The sequence below is a fragment of the Piliocolobus tephrosceles genome, chromosome 8 (genome assembly GCF_002776525.5).
Source record: "Piliocolobus tephrosceles isolate RC106 chromosome 8, ASM277652v3, whole genome shotgun sequence".
NCBI classification, from domain to species: domain Eukaryota; kingdom Metazoa; phylum Chordata; class Mammalia; order Primates; family Cercopithecidae; genus Piliocolobus; species Piliocolobus tephrosceles.
The window spans coordinates 35,680,883-35,699,479 of NC_045441.1; the positions used below are offsets into that span (position 1 = coordinate 35,680,883).

At 46.5% G+C, this 18,597-nt stretch overlaps 1 protein-coding gene across 6 annotated transcripts in view; it reads right to left on the reverse strand.

The window, feature by feature from the left end:
- Positions 1-18,597, reverse strand: part of TNS3 (tensin 3) — a 307,112-nt gene that overhangs the window by 11,242 nt on the left and 277,273 nt on the right. For all 6 annotated transcript variants that reach the window (XM_023226391.1, XM_023226392.1, XM_023226394.3 and 3 more), the window contains 7 exons: positions 17,412-17,583; positions 15,568-16,202; positions 14,809-14,895; positions 9,749-9,880; positions 6,351-6,446; positions 5,469-5,546; positions 4,594-4,671 (listed from right to left, as the gene is read on the reverse strand). In XM_023226391.1, coding sequence (XP_023082159.1) covers positions 4,594-4,671; positions 5,469-5,546; positions 6,351-6,446; positions 9,749-9,880; positions 14,809-14,895; positions 15,568-16,202; positions 17,412-17,583 — 1,278 coding nt within the window. The remainder of the gene's footprint in view (positions 1-4,593; positions 4,672-5,468; positions 5,547-6,350; positions 6,447-9,748; positions 9,881-14,808; positions 14,896-15,567; positions 16,203-17,411; positions 17,584-18,597) is intronic.

Below are 18,597 nucleotides of genomic sequence, written 5' to 3' on the forward strand. Positions count from 1 at the left end.
ACATATCTGCTGTCCTGGTTCCATGACTTGGAACCTGGGTTAATGTAATGGACAGCAGACATTTGCAGCTCTCAATGTGTTTTAGAAATAAGATTTTTAAAGGAAAGAAGCTCAAGGCAGTCATAACTTAAGCTTCATATAGAAATGCCCAACTCAGATGATCAGATACAAACTCAACGTTCTGAATGAAGTCTTGACTCTAAGAAGACCCACTCTTAAAAAAACATTGGAGTTATCGATACATTTCAAGGCAATTTTAAAAGATGGAAAAGTGTACTTAAAAATAAGTCAGGACAGAAGAGAAAGTTTTAATATCTAAAAGCAAGTGCTATCAGGATGCACTGTTATGATCAACTAAATTCATTCAATTCATTTATTAATTCCATACTTACTGGGTGAATGCAGGATAACTAGGAAGTTGAAGGAGAAAAATGAAATTGCGTGTCCCCTGGTGCTACCATATTGGGCTGAATGGGCAGGGCTGTGTCCCTGAGACGATATGGGCATGGCTAGACGTGAGAGCTGAACGCCAGGCCTAGATCTGCCATTCAGGAGCCAGAGCTGCCACCTTGGGTCCTCTGTCTATGACACAGGATGACAGGACACTACACCCACATGCCTTGTGGGTGAAGGGGAGGAGCCAATAAGCTGGGCAGGACAAGTGCTCTGTGCCTGTTGCTATCACTGTTCTTCTGCACTTTCTTGAACACTGACAATGCATAAGTTGTGATTTAAAAACCATTAATTAAAGGTTTTCAAAATTTCAAAGACATTTTTAAAAGGTACAACTGAAACAAATAAATCCATCAGAGTGGATCTGGTTTCGTAGCCCTGTCTCCTCAGTTGAGAGTGAGTGAGCTGCTCATCAGAGAGGTCTACAGTAAATTCCTGCATCCTCCTGGGCACTTCACTGGGACCCATAGACAGGGTCCACTGTTACTTTAACAGAAGAAAGCTAAGAATCATGATGGGCTCCAGGGAAACAGACTTAAACAGATTTAGGGGCTGTGGCCAAGGACCAGCCCAGGCCCAAAGGTGAGATCTAGATCTCACAAGGGGAAAGGGCAAGGCTGGCTTCCCAGGAAAGACCATTTATCTTGGGCCAGAAAAACGCTCCCAAGGCATTTTCAATGCCCTATTCATTTAATCTTTTCAACAGCTATGTGTGTTATTATCCCCACTGACCAGATACAAACCTCAGGTCTGCAAAGCTAAGTGATTTGACAGAGATCAAAATCCTGAGTGGCAGAACATGGCCGGAAACCCATGACCACAGCTACACTTCATTTTGGAGCTTCGAGCTTTAGCACACTTGCAATTTGGGGCAAGCTATTTTCACCTTTATTTTGGCCACAGGTAACTTATTCTATAAGGAGAGTCTAAAATGACTTAAACACTACAATTCCATTCAAAACAAAGTAATTTTACTTTAGCTAGGTAACAGACACAGTGATGTATAAGTTTACAGAGAAAAGCTACATAGAAAAATAATACAAATTATAGAGGAAATAAGAAAATACCTATATATTTCATATACCTTTATTGTGGAGTTACACCTGTAAACTACTCTGCAGTTATGAGGTACAGAATGGAGGTATTTCTAGTCCAATCTTCTGCCAGGCTCAGAAATCCCATCCCCAACATTTCTTACAGTAAACACCTACCTTAAGCAAAAAACTTCCAACGGTTTTGAAACTCAAGGTTTGAAAGTCAGCAGGTCCCACTGTCCTCTCTAGCTGTGTCCCTCCCTCATGGCCACAGAACCACAAGAGCCCTATGGTGTGTGGTTTGTTTACAGCCTTCTTAAACTGGGGCCACTAGGACTGCATCTAATGCTGCAAAAGTAACCTGGCCTGGAACGAATAAGCAATTACAGAAAGATTGCTGGATATAAGCTTAATGTACAAATGGTCAATTGTTTTCCTACAGACCAGCAATAAACTTGTAAAATTTGAAATTAAATACACACAATACCATTTACAGTAGCACTTCCCAAAAACTACTTACATTTAAATCTAACAAACTACAGACAAGGTCTATATGAGGAACACTATAAAACTCTGAAGAAAGATACAAAAAACTAAATAAATGGAGAGATATTCCATATTCATGGATAGGACTCAACTTTTGTCAAGATATCAGTTCTTCCTAACTTCATCTATAGATTCAACACAATCTCAATAAAAATCCCAGCAAGTTATTTTATGTATACTGACAAAGTGACTCTACAGTTAATACAGAAAGGCAAAAGACCAAAAATAGCAAACACAATATTGAAAGAGAAGAGCAAAGTTGGAGGACTGACATCATTTGACTTCCAGGATTACTATAAAGCTAAAGCAATCAAGAAAATGTGATATTGGTGAAAGAACAAATAGGTCAATTAAAGAACTCGAAAGTAGACCCACGTGAATACAGTTAACTGATCTTAGACAAAATAGCAAAGGCAATACAACTGCGAAAAGATTGATTTTTTAACTGGTGGTACAGAAGCAACTGGACATCTGCAGGCAAAAAAATAAAAAATGAATCAAGACACAGACCTTACCTCCTTCACAAAAATTAACTTAAAATGGATCACAGACTTAAAGGTAAAATTTGAGGCCGGGCGCGGTGGCTCAAGCCTGTAATCCCAGCACTTTGGGAGGCTGAGACGGGTGGATCACGAGGTCAGGATATGGAGACTATCCTGGCTAACATGGTGAAACCCCGTCTCTACTAAAAAATACAAAAAACTAGCCAGGCGAGGTGGTGGGCGCCTGTAGTCCCAGCTACTCAGGAGGCTGAGGCAGGAGAATGGCGTGAACCCGGGAGGCAGAGCTTGCAGTGAGCTGAGATCCGGCCACTGCACTCCAGCCTGGGCGACAGAGCGAGACTCCGTCTCAAAAGAAAAAAAAAAAGGTAAAATTTGAAACTATAAAATCTAGCTGGCCTTGGGTTTGGTGGTGAATGTTAAGATACAATACCAAAGTCACAATCCATAAAATAAGAAATCAATAAACTGGATTTTATTAAAATTAAAAGTTTCTGCTCTGTAAAAGAATGAAAAGGCAAGCCATGAAATGGAAGAAAATATTTTCAAAAGGTCTGTCAGGTAAAGGACTAGTGTCTAAAACACACAAATAACTCCTAAAATTTAACAATAGGATAACAAAAACCCAATTAAACAAACAAGCCAAAGGCCTCTGTGGACACCTCACCAAAGAAGATATACAGATGGTAAATAAGTATCTGAAAAGGCGCTCCACATCGTAAGTCATCAGAAACAATGAGATACCACTACGTTACTATTAGAAAGGCCACAATCCAGAACACTGGCAACACCAAATTCTGGTGAGGATGTGGGGCAACAAGAACTCACATTCATTGCTAGTGGGAATGCAAAACGGGACAGCCACATTGGAAGACAGTTTGCCTGTACCTTATAAAACTAAACACACTCTTACCATACAATCCAAGAATGCGCTCCTTGGTATCTACCCACAGGAGCTGAAAACGCATATCCACTCAAAAACCTGCACATGGGTGTTTACAGCAGCTTTATTCATTACTGCCAAAACCTGAAAGCACCCACAATGTCCTTTAGTAGGTGAATGGGTTACTAAACTGGTGTACCCAGACAATAACATACTTACTGATAAAAAAAAATATGAGCTATCAAGCCATAAAAACACATGGAGGAAACTTAAATGCATATTACTAAGTGAAAGGAGCCAGCCTCAAAAGGCTATGAACTGTATGGTTTCAACTATATGACAATACTGGAAAAGTTGAAAACATGGAGACAATAAAAAGATGAGTGGTTGCCTGGGGTTGGTGGGGGAGAGAGGACAAACAGAAAGAGCACAGAGGATTTTGAGGGCGATAAAACTATTCACTATGATACTGTAACAGCGATTACCTGTCATTATGCATTTGTCCAGACCCACAGAATGCATGACATCAAGGTGAACCTAAATATCAAGTCCCTGAACTAGGGACTCAGGCTGTGTTAATGCAGGTTCATCAACTGTAACATGTGCACCACTTTGCTGGGGGATGTTGACAGCAGGGAGGCTATGCGTGTATATGGTGTATCTCTATACCTTCTTCTCCATTTTGCTGTGAATCTGTCACTGCTCTAAAAAAGAAACTCTATGAACACATTTTTTTAAAAGTGACCTGCTCTCTCTGGCGAGCTGGTTCTTGGTTGTTGCATGTCTCACTGGGGTTGCTGGCAGTGTGGGTCAAATTGTTGACTCATGTCAAGTGACTTGTTGAGTCATGTCTCTGGAACATTTTAAATTTACAGCTGCCGAGACAGGTCACCCACATCCTGTCTTACTATATTTTCCCCCAAACTAAATCCAGGGCTTGACATTTATTCCACTGAATTTAGTCTTGCTTAAGTTAGACCGGCTCATGAAGCCCTTGTTGATGTCCCAAAAACTGAACCCCACCCAGCTATGTGCAAGCTTCTATAAAAGGAAACCTCTTTCAAGGCTCACAGAAAAGAAAGGAAACCTGAATATTGAAAGTGCAAAAGGAAGTTGTGTCAGTGAGTCCTGTTTCTCCCCAGTCACCAGATGTAGAAACGGAGCTACATTTACTGACCTGCCCCCTGCTTCAACAGCTCAGCTGCTGAATTGGCTGCTGTTTGGGGAGAATTTTCTGCTATTTCCTCCAATGGATCTGTAGGAAGGGGCAAGAAAATATAGAAATGAGTCCTGCTCCTGACCGAGAATCCTCATGGCAAAGTTAGACAAATTGATGACAGAATTCCCAGATGGTGACATGCAATGGTTTTGCAGAGTCAAGAGTCTCTTTGGGACAATAATCCGGCCCACAGAAACCATGATCACATTCTGAACAAAAGTAGAGATGAAAAGGCCTAACAAAATATTTTTCTAATCACTGCATTAGTCATATGAATAATGACACTTTGAAAGGTAAATCACATTTACCTGTCTGTGTATTAAGAGAGACCATTTTTATGTGAAGTTGTGACTGCTTAGGAAAGTGGGACATACGGTCACATCGCCCTGACATGCTGTGGGTGCTATTTAATTTTATTAAGGATATTGTTCAACAAACATAAAAGTAAAAAGAACAGTGCATCCATCGTCTAAGTTCAACAACATTAACATTTTGCCCATTTTGTAGAAATGTAAAAATTAAATGTCAATGACCCTGAAGCCTTCTTTGTCTGAGGGTTTTATATTTTTAAGCTACAGAATCTTTGCTCTATAGAAATCTTTCATCAAAATCCATGAAGTAAAGCTATCTGGGAGCTGTCAGTGAAGCAGAATCTCCTCTTCTCTCCTTGATTTGGGTGAACTCATTGGCCTTTTCTTGGGTTCAACCACGAGAATACAAAAAAACTTCCAGTCTTATTATTTTTCTCAGTGGATCTTTATGGATCTCTAAAACCGGTGGCCTTGACTGCAGACAATCTACATAGAGCCAGACTAGCACTGAGGACTCCTTACCTCTCTCTGGGATAAGGAGCTTGCACGGCAAGGCCAAGGGCGTGATGGAATGCTGGCACACCAAGGCTGTCAGGCTCCCTGCAAAGTGGACAGAGAGCAAACAAGAGTCAACAACCACTGTAGGTGTTGTGTGCTCAGCCAATTTATTAGCCGGAATGAAACTGATGCAAAGGCTGAGTCCTTATCTTTTCAGCAGCTGGTATGTTAGATGAGTGTGCAGCTTTGTGCAAAACATCAAAGAAGTAACAAGTTCCACAAGATAGCTGAGAGGTAAGTAAAGTGAACTGTTGATTATTCTTATCATAGACACATCATTACCAAATTATAAAGACTAAAGCATACAGTTTGCTGGATCTTGAATCAAGCCAACTCCAACTTTAACCTTATATATTGCCCCTGTACAATGCTTCTTAACAAAGCTCTAAAAATGATGATGCCTAAGGCTGCACTATGCTTTGTGTGGCTGGCTCAAGTCATCTTTCCAGCAAGCTCGTGAGGTAGGGAAGGCTCCCAATTTGCAGGGATGGGAGGGTGCTCTGTTGGGAGCTCTGTGCTGTTCCTTGTGCTGTGGGATAGGGTGACGCCGGAGCTCCAACCTTCTCAGGATCTGCTTGCCAACTAGGACAGAAATCTTACTGATGTCTGTAATTGCTACTTCTGGTATGTTGCTTTTCATTTGTTTGGTTTTGACGAAACTTTTAAGAACAATTTCAAATCTAGTTTATCTTAAAGATAATTCAGATTAGCGGGATTTCAGAACTGGGGACTGAAATACGAATAAACCATCACAAGAGTGATGGTACCAAATCTCAGGTAGGTGAGCAGAGGGAATCCAGGCCTCATGAGTTCAGAACATTGACAACAACCTCTCAAGCAACTCACCGAAATATGGTTCATTCGAGCACCCTTTCAACCGCACTCCCTTCGGGGTACACTCGATCAAAAAGTGCCTGACGAGTTCATTGGCCAAATCTCCAGCTGTGACAAGAAATGTAAAGAAAGAAGCATTTTTTGAAAAGGGGAGCATGGGAGAATTCAATAGACAGAACATAAAAGCCAGGAGCTACAGTTGAAAAGATTCTTCTCTGAATACGAGTCGAGCCACTGCAGAAGAGGCTGCCAAGAACCATCTTCATCCTAGGAATGGTAGCCGGGCTGCAGGACGACTGATGAGCACAGGCTAGGCCAGCTACAGGGTGGGAACACTTGCAGTGACAGTGTAGGGGCTGGAGAGGTACCTTGGGAAAGGCCCTCAAACATTCAGCAAGAATCCCCAATGAAGGGAATGAGCTTGCAGCTAAGAAAGAGGATCATGAATCTCCAGTTGAATCCCCTCCCAAAGAGGAGAGGTGAGAAAGGCTCAGACACAAAATGATACCTAGAATGAATCGCTAAAAAGAGCTGGAAGGAGGTCAGTCTTCCGGGTGGGATTTAACCAGGAACCTGGATCTGCAAAACCTTCCAGAAAGCAAGCACTCAGCTGCACAGGAGCAGCACTCTACCACATTGCTATTAATAGTAAACAGTACATCTGCTTCAGGCCAGCCCATGAGTCCAAAGAGAAAACACATCATAAAAAGCCACTGGATGGCGAAACTGTCTGAGAGTGGAAAAGTACAAACAGCATAACCAAAAGAACAAGAAGTCGCTGCCCTATGCTAATGAGTCCAACAGACCTTCACAGTGTGCTGTATTTCTGTGCTCCAGTGCTTCCTTCATCACCCTCCACTGGGGCATGTCTGCCTAAACTTCTAATATTTCTGATGTTGGAAACCTCCTGGGAGCAGGACCCACTGGAGTTGGGCTTGATCCCCAGTGCCTTGCCCACAGCAGGCTTCCAAAAGATGTTTATAAACATGACAAACATCACTCTGTCAGCATTTCACAAGGGCAGTAAAGTTTGCAGAAAAGGAAATGATCAGATTCCATAAAAGGCTGTGTTGAATTAAACCGGGATAAGAACATACTGCCATTCAGTTGTGGGAGGAAAATGATGCCTGGCTTCCAAACTGAAAGGGACACCAAGCGTGGATCTGGATGCCACTCATGAGAAATGGCTAGTGGAAAGTCCTTCTAGCCAGGGCTCTCTGGAGAACGGCATCCAGAACGTCCCTATCTGTCCCATCTCCAGTTTACTGGAAGTGGTATGGTGAATGGCTGTGGCTCTTTATGAGCTGGTAAACTCTTTGCTCAAATCTGTCCTTGAATTGTGAAATCTGAATGTCAAATCCAGGGGCAGGGTGAAGACACAGCAGCCAGATAAGATTTCACCCAGAGGCCACCAACCATGCTGGGTTTCCTGAAGTCTGCTATTCTAATATCCCCTATTTTGTTCCCTTCATCTTCAGATTGAGTCCAAAATCTGTCAGAGAGGCAGGATGCACACACAGAGGTAAGAATAGTTATACCTTCTCATCTAGACTCCAAAAAGACAATGCATGCAGAAATGTTATTTGTCCTGCTTTAAAACTTCACAGGAAACCAAGGAGCCAAGTAAAATCATCCATCATTCCTGCTCTCCCAATAATCTCTCATCTCTGCAGACTTGCCAGATGCTCTTGGTCCTGCGACCCTTTTTCCTGCCATCATTATTCAGTTTGCTTCCAAATAAGGCTTGAACAGTCCTCAACAATCAGGTCTAATTCAGCTCTCCAGTTACAAAAGCCCTTATTTCCACTCAGAAGTAGCATCCTGTTAGGCTTCTTATGCTGGAATTCTGGATGCTAGAAGATCCTACTTTTCAAGAATTACCTGTTCTTTCTCCCCTACACAATGCCTTCTCTCCACGTTGCTCAAGACAGACAGTATCCACAGGCTTCGGGACTGAGCTTTGACTGAGCCCCGGGTCCTTCCCAGACTCACTCCCCACCCCTTCCACTCTCACACCATTACCTGTGCCAAAATGAACCCATCTATGATCCCTGGAAACGCTACAGCCCTGCCTGAGGCTGGACCTCCTGGCAGCCAAATCATACATTCCACAGGGTGTAACTCCAAGGCGATTTTCTCCAGGAAGCATGAAGCAGAGGTTTCATCCAAGGATTTGGAAAAATCTTCTCGGGTGTTAGGCACAGAGCATGAGTGAACCAGGTGGGTGCTTACTTTTCTGCAAACACAGGGAGTTTAAAATCCGAGCTGCTTCTGATTTCCCCACTCCTAGTGAGTCAAGTTCCCCTTACGGGGAACCAAAAACCTGCAATGTCCCCTCAGCCCACAATTTCCATTTGGGGAGACAGACAGAGTGAAAGAATAGCTTCCCCTTCCTTAGAGTCTGCAGCATGGTAGCACACAAAGATGAGTATAACGGGGCAAAACGGGCAGGGGGAGAAAAAAGGGAAAAAAAAAGAATAAACTGAAAATCAAGTGTCCACCAACAACTGAACGGATCAATTGGTTGCAGGATTTTCGTAAGATAGAAAGCCATGAACTTCCAAAGAGAACAACAGCTACAAGCAACCTTAGAAATATGATCGGTGGATGCTGGCGAGGTTGTGGAGAAAAAGGAATGCTTTTGCACTGTGGGTGAGAGTGTAGGAGAGTCCAACCATGGTGGTAGACAGCGTGGCGATTCCTCAAAGACCTAGAAGTAGTAATACCATTGACCCAGCAATCCCATTACCGGGTATTATACCCAAAGGAATAGAAATCCTTCTATTACAGTCATCGGTGCAAAAGTCATTATGGTTTTTGCCATGACTTTAAATGCAAAAAGGATTCAGGCAGGCATACTCCTTTACCTGCATTAGAGATCTCTCATGAGTCTAGGCTTATTCTAGTATCACTTTTAAGCCATCTAAAAATACCCTACGGGGTATAGATACACTTTTTTAGATACACTATTCTTGTATACAAGAATAGTGCTCATTGTATGCTAGTTTTCACATAAAAATGTGTATTTGCCTGCATTTGGACAGGTAATCAGTGAAAAGACACACACGAATCTACTCCAGATGGTTGCCCAAAGGAGGTGAGAGGGTAGTGAGGGAGGTGGAGCCGAAATGGAAGCAAAACGGGCTTAGTGGATGCCTTACCCTATGGTTCTAATTTTTGAACAATGATATGGATTACCTATTTAAAACAAAAGAAAATAAAAGTAACAAATTAATGTTCTTTCTTAAATAAGGTGAATACTTTGTAAAATATACCTGAAAAAAATAAATACTAAGAAAAATATTTGTGGGTATTGTTAAAGTCATCTTCTATCTTATTAGCCTAATAATAAACCAACAGAGCTTCTCTGTGGATGAGCTGAACAGATCAATAGGGAGTGGTAACCTTACCTTTCTTGTTCAGCTGCAGGACTGAAGGTGGGGGTGTGGCCACCTTCATGGCCAGGCCATAGGCCCCTCGGAAGGAATGGCTGTCTCGAACGATGAATGAGCCTGGCTCCTTATCCTTCAACATGGCGATAGCTGGAGAAAGGGAGGAGAAAGACACGAACGTCTGCCAGGTGGACAAAGGTCTATGCCCACTCATAACCTTGGGATAGGTCCTCTTCCTCTTACTCGTTTTGCAAACTGGGTCAGTGGGGACCTGGCTGGGATCCCCCTGCTTGGCTGGAAGAATATGCCCATGCAGTTGAGGGGCCCTCAGGGAGGTCTCTGTGGTGTCATGTATGTTTCAAGGGTGGGCCTGCCTGTTGAGGAGGCAGAAGGGACAGGAACATCCCTGTCTTTAGTTAGACTGAGGTGCCGGGCACTGTCCTGTGGGCTGCCCATGGAAAAACACAGGATTTTTGTTAATCTCACAACACCTGTGATGTCCAAATGATGGTCCCCACCTGAGAGCCCAGGAAACCTAGGCTCACGCTAAGTAAGTAACAAGACCAGGTTCATACACAAAGGGGAGAGACAGGCAGTGGGAGGGCGGCTGTTGCAGCACACCCTGCCGCTGCTTGGACATTGCATCCTGTGGCATTTTTCTTAAAGGTTTTAGAACATGGACTCTTCCAACAGCCTAACAGGAGAGAAGTTTTTTTTTTTTTTTTTTTCCAGACGGAGTCTTGCTCTGTTGCCCAGGCTGGAGTGCAGTGGCGTGGTCTCGGCTCACTGCAACGTCCACCTCCTGGATTCAAGCGATTCTCCTGCCTCAGCCTCCCAAGTAGCTGGGACTACAGGCGCATGCTACCACGTCTGGCTAATTTTTTGTATTTTTAGTAGAGACAGAGTTTCACCACGTTAGCCAGGATGGTCTCGATCTCCTGACCTCGTGATCCACCCGCCTCGGCCTCCCAAAGTGTTGGGATTACAGGCATGAGCCACCGCGCCCGGCCAGGAAAGAAGTTTCTAATTACATTTTCTGATGATAGAAAGGGCATACCCAAAATGTTACTGAAAATTTAATACAAATTCCAAGATTCACCAAGAAAGTAACCAAAACCTGGCCTGAAGGTGGCCCTCTATCCCATGGCTCCATGGCTGATGGGGCCAAATGAGCCCAGCCTGGATGGGGCTAAGGACACGTTCTCCATGTGCCCGCTAATCCAGGGCCTCGCACGGTGGTCGCCCAGGTTCCCTGGTGAGGCTGGTAGGCATTCAGCTAATCATAATCATTGCTTCAAAAAATCTCTCCCCTTAATGGCCAAAATCTGGCATTTCCCACTTCATGACATAGGAAGAAGAGGGAGTAGGTTAGGGTAATAGTAACCTCAACTTGATGCTGCTCAGACAGGCCAGAGTGTTCCCTGATAGCTAGACTGTATCTCAGAATTTCTTTTCTAGGCATTTACTCTTTATTTTACAAAAGGGGGAAAACTGGGGATTTAGAGTATAAGATTATACATAATTACAGCCATGGAAATGCTGTCTTCCTGGAATGCCAAAGGCTCCGTCTGGAAGCGATCAGGGCACAGAACATGAACCAATAAGTGGTGGGATGCCCCCGGCATGCCTCAGTAAATACCTCCATGGCGCACTCCCACAGAGGCCCCTCACGTGCCCCCAGGCCTGCCCGGACCCACAGCCAGGGCATCTGTCTGGCCATAGGATGAAACAAATGGTTTCTTTTACACATTTGTCAGTGCTCTGCACTGTGGCCCTCTGTACAGGATGAGGTCACAGGGGAGGAGCTCAACAGGCCCCTGGGGATGAAGCAGGAGCTTCTAAACTGCACGCAGGGGGACGGATGGGCAGGAAAACACAGGCAGGCTCACCGTGCATGCCCGAGACTGCTGGTAGCTCCAGCCAGGCCTGCAGCTGCCCACGCAAGGGACCCAAGGCTGGGAGGGGGGCCCCTCCTGGAGCAGGGCACAGGTCATGGGAATAAACCCTGAATTCTGGTGCACGTTTTCTCACAGCATAGTCTATGAACTTGAGGGCTAAACGTGCATTACTTTTTTTCAATTTTTAATTTTTATTTTTTTGAGACAGGCTCTCACGCTCTGTCGCCCAAACTGAAGTGCAGTGACGCAATCATAGCTCACTGCAGCCTCAACCTCCTGGGCTCAAGCGATCCTCCCACCTCAGCTTCCTGAGTAGCTGGGACTACAAGTGCGCACCACCATATCCAGCTAATTTTTTTAGATTTTTGGTAGAGACGGTCCCACTATGAACTCCAGGGCTCAAGTGATCCTCCCACCTCAGCCTCCCTAAGTGCTGGGATTACAGGAGTGAGTCACTGCGCTAGGCCTACTTTTTTTGTTTTTCCTAAGTAGGACAAAAAATTGCTTACATTTTGTTTCAACTGTGATATATCTTAGAGCTTTTCTTTTTGTAAGTCATGGTTTTACTTCCCTGTGGTGAATAAAGTGTAGAAGCCTCACAGGACTGAGACTCTAGGCACATGTGGATGGCAGGGGAGGGAACACAGGCTTTGCTCCGCCCAGTTCTCCCCAGGCCGGGAGGGAAGCCCCAGCTGCCAGGCTGCAAGAGTGCGAAGGGGCTGTGCTCTCCTGCGCAGGCAATGGGAATAAGGGGAGAATTTTAGATCCGTTGTTTTTCCAAACAAAAGTGGGCTGAGGAGCCTGGTGTGCTGAAGTTGTAAAAATGAGCGTCCACACACTACACACGGCACGGCAGCCGCGCGCTCCACCCTGGTACTGGCAGTTGGGGGTGGGGAGAGGGGAGGCAAGCGAGTCTACTCTCACCATCTCACACTGTCTCACCCTGCAACGAGTAATTTCACAGCATCTGGAGAAGCAACACCCCAGAAGTACACAACTGGGATGGTAGTACTTAATTTTGATTTTACGTTAAGGTCCTCTTTTCCTCCTGAGGCATTTTTATGTTAGCTTTAGGAAACCTTAAGGAATTAAGTATGTGACAAATTGCACTCCCAAAGAGGCTATCTGGGTGTTTTTTTCCCTCCTGCATCACCCTGAAATGTCATTGCAGCTTTTCTAGAAAAAGGCACATCTGACAGTTAAAACCCAAATAAATGACACCCATGGGCAGCCTTCTGCTGTTTGGAGACTCTGACACAGGCAGTAGAAGGTTCGTCTGCACAGGTCTCTTCTATACAAAATATGTAGAAAATGGAGGTTATCCTTTTAGAGCACAGCTGGAAAAACTAACACTCAATGCACATGTTGGCCATCCTGAGATGGGGTCCTCCCAGCAAACCTTCTACAATGTGTGCTGAAGACCAGGCACATGCCAACAGCAGCCCCTACACGTACTGCACATCCACATCCACTTATCCTGCATCTACCAGGCACCAGCAAGGGCAGGTACCTTCCACATGGCACCACTCACAGCAACCCCCCACGGCAGGCTCGAACCTCGCTACCCTGCTGAGTTAAGCCAGCAGTGCACTCCAACCCAAATCTGTTTGTTTCAGATCCCTCTGCTACAATGACATTGCACAATGAGAGAAGGGGGCATCCAGCCCCACACATCGCCCTGCTCCAGAAGATGGCGCCAATAGAGTGGAAAGGTCTGTGCAGAACCTCCTAGGACATGGTGCTGGATAGGCACCTCTGAGTCTGGCCAGCTGGAGGAGGTGCCAAGGCACTGGGGGCCACAGTTGTCGGGATTCTTGAGACACAAGCAGGGCCTTGGTGGTGGCAACAGGCACGCAGCATCCGGCCGCAGAGGGGCCCTCGGCCATGGTGGGCAGCATTTCACAAAGGCCAATTCAGGGAAATGAAGGTCTTTCCAGGCCACGGGCTTTTTTTCTCTCTCTTCCACTTAAAATGACAATCGCTTCTTTGAGATCATAAGAGATGCACATTCTTACTATTTCTATCATCTACATAACTGAATAGCAGAATTTCAGTGGAGAGCTGGACAGTGCTATTTTTCTGCCACTCAACTACTCATCTCTAGGCATTCCTGAGGCATCTTCATAAGGAGAGAGCTTTATTTTCTTCTGAAGTTGAGATAAAGAGGCACAGAGGAGCCAAGTGGGTCTCCTGCTGACTGCAGGCAGCTTGTCATTTCTCACCACCTTAAACCAACCCATTCCCTCTCTCACTCCAGCCGCCACCAGGAGGCCACTGGGATTCACTTTGGTTCCTAGGAATCCTGACTCTGTCTTCCAGGCACTGGAGCCATGGCCCTGCCCTGCCGTGCCAGTCACACACCATCTCTTCCGAGGTATATCCAAACTCTATGCACTGCCAAAATGAGGTATCCAGAGGAAGGTACGCTCAGCTGAGACATACATCCATTCCACAGCCAAGGGAAGCACCCTGTGAATTCTGCTCATTGCCCAGGGGCTGCCTCTAAGGAAGACTGCCCAGAAGAGCTTGCTAACCTTCCTCTCCCACATCTCTTCTATTCATGCTCTGGTAAAAAGTAATGCTCAAAACATTCAAATATTCACTGCTCAAACATTAACATTAATGATTTCAAATTTTAAAAAAATGCCTGACACTGTAACAAGCAGAGAGATGCTCTGCCTGGTTTGTGTGTGAGGCACGCGGTTAAATCCACAACCAGGTCTCATTATTAAGTGCTTATATAGGTGTTCACGAACACACAGAGTCCCTGACTTCTCAGAGCAGAGTGTCTCTCCTGCTTCCTCACCCTGTCCTCTGTGGTTTCATGGAGATGCAGGAGAGTGTGTCTCCTTCTCACAGTCAGCAGTTATGGGCTGGCATCACTGGTAAGCCACTGGCTGGTGCAAGCAGCCAGAAATTACACCCTACACGCTGGAATGCTCGTGGCTGGGGCCCATTCCTTACCAACTCTCTCATTAGTAGTGAGTGTTTCCCTATAAAAACGTAAAGTTTGTAGCATTTCCCCAGGAGGCATGGAATAATGTGTGGGCCCTGCTCGAACTCAATCCATAACAAGGCCACGGCTGCCTGAAGTTCCCACTGTGGGGCCCATCCTCACACAAGGCAGTGAAGCAGGCAGGATGGCAGATGCCCAGGGAGGCCCTCATCCTCCCCACGTACCTTGTTCTCTTGAAATATCCGCCTTGTACCAGAACTTGGAAGTGTCTTGAACAAATTTCACAATCACAAGTTTATCACCTGGACTATCTGTAAAGCAAAATTTAAAAACAGTGACCATGATGGACACTTTTCTTCTTGCAACCTCTCATCTGCTGTGATCCCAGAAGTCCAAATCGCATGCCAAGGGCAAGCAAGCGAGGGATGTTCTAAGGAAAGGGAACCCTGCCTTTGAAATGACTGAGATGGATGAGGCAGTGACAGCTTTATAACACAAAACAACAGGATGCTTGGATTGGGCCTTTGCAATACATTTTTAAGAATACATAGGAAGGTAGCAAGGAAACAGAGGGCAAAGTTGGTGTTGTTTAACCCATAGACCACATTGCTTCTTATACACTTGAAATATTTCATAATTGCGTTTTGGATGAATTCATTTAATTTGACAAGGAATTTGTTATTTACAAAAAGCCATGTTCCCAAGTGAAACGGAGAATAGAACCACTGCAGCTATCTGCACTTTCTACAACTGGAAGGAATCCAAGGTAGCCAAACACAGAAGCCAAGAAGAGTGAATGAGAAGCCTGGGCCAGTGCTTGGCTTTGGACCAGGAAAACGGAAAAGTACCCCAACGGCTCTGGATTTTCTCTCCAGGTGCCTGGCCCAGCACTAGAGATGTGCCAGCTCAGCTGCAGGTCCGAACCCTTCCCTTCCTGAGTGAATGGACAGAGGGGCCCTCCCACCCGCTGGAAACACACCTACCTGGCAGAGGTGAGGCCACCTCTGAGGCCTTGGAAAAGTCTGGAAGGACATTTGGGAAGGGGATACTGATGGTGCTCCCGCTGTGCGGGCTGGAGAAGCCACTGGAGGAAGGGGAGACTGAGCCCAAAGAACGATCCCCTTCCGAGGCCCGCTTCTTCTCAGGGAGGGGCGGCTGCCCAGGCAGGGTCACGCCCTGGCCCTGCAGACCTGGACTGTGGTGGCTGCTGTGTCCAGGCGCCACTGTGAGAAAGTTGTGGGACAGGAAGCCATTGTCGGCAGCCCCTGTAGCTGTCAGCGGGATGCCGGGGGTCGGTGACGCTCTGTGAGAGTTGGCCAGCAGGGCCCCCAGGTCCTCCTCGGGCGGAAGGCCACTTCCCACTGGGGCGGTGCCGAAGCCCAGGAAGGTCTGGCTGCTGGGGGGCGCCAGGGAGTCCGGTGGTTCTGCTAGGGACAGCTCATGGCTGTGGAAAGAAGCCTGGAGCTCTGACGGCGGGAAGCAGGACAGCACTGGGGAGTCCTTCCTGGTACCGGATAACTCAGCACTGAGGGGACTTCCGGTGGGCCGGCTGCTCCCCAGCAGGGAGACCGTGGGCTTGGGGCTGCTCTCCACCCACTGGCGTTCTGCAGACGAGGAACTGTCCAAAAGACAAGCCGACCAAGACAGCACGTAAGGTACAAAGAGACACCTGAAGACCAGCAAGCATCACCCACATGGGAAGACAGGGATGGGGAAGTGGGTGCTGAGGCCCTCCAGGCAGCACAGGAGGGATTTTCCACACTGTGTACACTAAGGTCCTCTCTGAGCTCATGCTGCCTGCCTTTCAAGCCCCCACTTCATGCCTGGATGCTGCAGCCCACGTGAGGTCACCCAGGGGAGCCGCCCCACGAAGGCCTCTCCACATGTGCAGATGCTGCTCCCTCGGCCCCTGCGCCTTCCCTCCTGCATCTTCACCGGGTCAAGGCCCTTTCTTCCTTTAACACACAGCTCAGCTGCGTACCCATTGGGAAGCCTTTTCCCAGCCCTTGCCCAGCACCTACGGCCACATACACATGTGCCCTCGGGAGTAGAAATGCCCTCCCGTCTTGTCCCACAGCACTAGGCAGGGATGCCACCCACATTCATCCCCTGTGGGGCCACTGGTTCACTGCAGGTCTCCTCCTCCTCACAGCATGATCCTTCTGCCCTATGTCCTTTATCTGCCAGACACACCATCAGTCCTCAATCCATGCTTGCTAGATGAACCAGCTGATTAACGGATACGACAAAGACTACTGGAAATTACCACCCACTTACGAGTATGGAAAGACAGCTAAAACCACACCACGTGACACACATATTTCACTAACAATGGAACACTCATGGGTACAGAGTCTATGTGTAATGTCCTTAGATGAGGGCTCCTCTTTTATTTTAAGGAGAACGGAGGTAGAATTTAAAAAGTTAAATAGGGAGCTACATGTCCATACAACAAAGCATAAAGAAACTTATTCCTATTCTGAGCAAGAGGAATGGTCTCACATATGAATTTCCTCAGGGGCAGTATCTTTCTGAAGCAGAAATAGGCCATTTTTCACTGTTAATACCCAACCCCTCCCACCCCCCGGTCTTTCTGTTAACCAGAATCCTTCTAAGACTGATTTTTCCTCTATTTCCTGTATGTCCCTATATTTTTTCATATGTCACCACACAGCCCTAGTCCCCTGCCCTGCCCCATCTTCAGGCCAATCCCGGCCTGGTCTAGCTTCAGCTTCTCTGAAGAGCAAGCCCCCACTGGTCCCACACGCCTCTCAGCATTCTGTGTCTTTGGGGAGGTTGTGCCAAGTTTAAAGATCCATCTTCTTACCCCTCTCTCCTCTGCCCAGGGCTGTTGCTGGAAATGGTGCAGGAAGAAGCAAAAGCCTGCTGAAAGGAGGGCGTCGAGGGCGCGTCGGCCCGGAGCATCATGGATTTGGGTCCAATGGGGCTCTCTGACATCCCCACGGTGTGACTGAGCGTCTCAGGGCAGCCTCGTGGTTCTGTAGCGGGAACACAGAAAGCAGAGAGACCTCAGTTGTAGGACTGGAGAAGTCATAATCTCTGCCGCTTTTGCATGTTCCACAAGAAACAGTGTTGACTTTGAGATTTTCTATCATCCGTGGCCATACTGAACATGACATCACTACCCGTAATAGGCTGGAGGAGGCGGCCAGCCCTATCACCCCAAGCATGGGTTTATTCTCACCCATCACTGTTCCCAAAAATAAAGTGACCTAATTCAGTCCGCCACACAGTGTCCAGCCCATCACCACGAGCTGGTCGGCACTGGCATCCCTTCAGTCATGTGGGGAGACACACATTGGGTCCCCTGGGCTGGTCCTTCCAGCCCCGTCCCCCACAAAGGCTGATGTCCTGTAATGTACTCTCCACCCCATGATCTAGGCTGCACCTCACTTTAGAATCAGCATGGCCTTTCCTCTGCAAACCACCAGGCAACTTCTCCCCATAGAGACCATAAGTGCAGGCCCTGCAGCAGCCGGGTGGCTTAGGTGTCCTCCACCTTCCTTTGGTCCCCAGCTGGTAACTGGGCCATCGACATTGAGCACTATGAGGGCAGAAACCCATGCTGGTGCTTTCCAGGTCAACCCCGCTGCTGCACAGGCCACACCATGGGGTGCAGAGGCTGCCCTCGCAGGTGGGCCAGAAGGCAAATCTGCTTGTGTCCCATGCCTGAGCCCAGGCACATTCCTCTCGCCCAGTAGCTGCATTATTTCTGGATATTTAAAACACCTTGCCTTTTTTTTCTTTTTTTAAACCAGGCTTCAAGAAATGGACAAATCTACCATGGTCAATAAAATAATATTATTAGAAATACTGGTCATTTTGTTTTCTGTTTCAAAACAAGTGAGGATTGTAAGAGAACATTAACATAGAAAAAAAAGTCCATATTATTCATCTCCTGGAGAGGGTACTGAAATTTAGAGATTTCCAAATGATGCTGTTTTCCCTACAACTCATTCTGTAAACCCTTATCTATCAAAGATTGCCACATC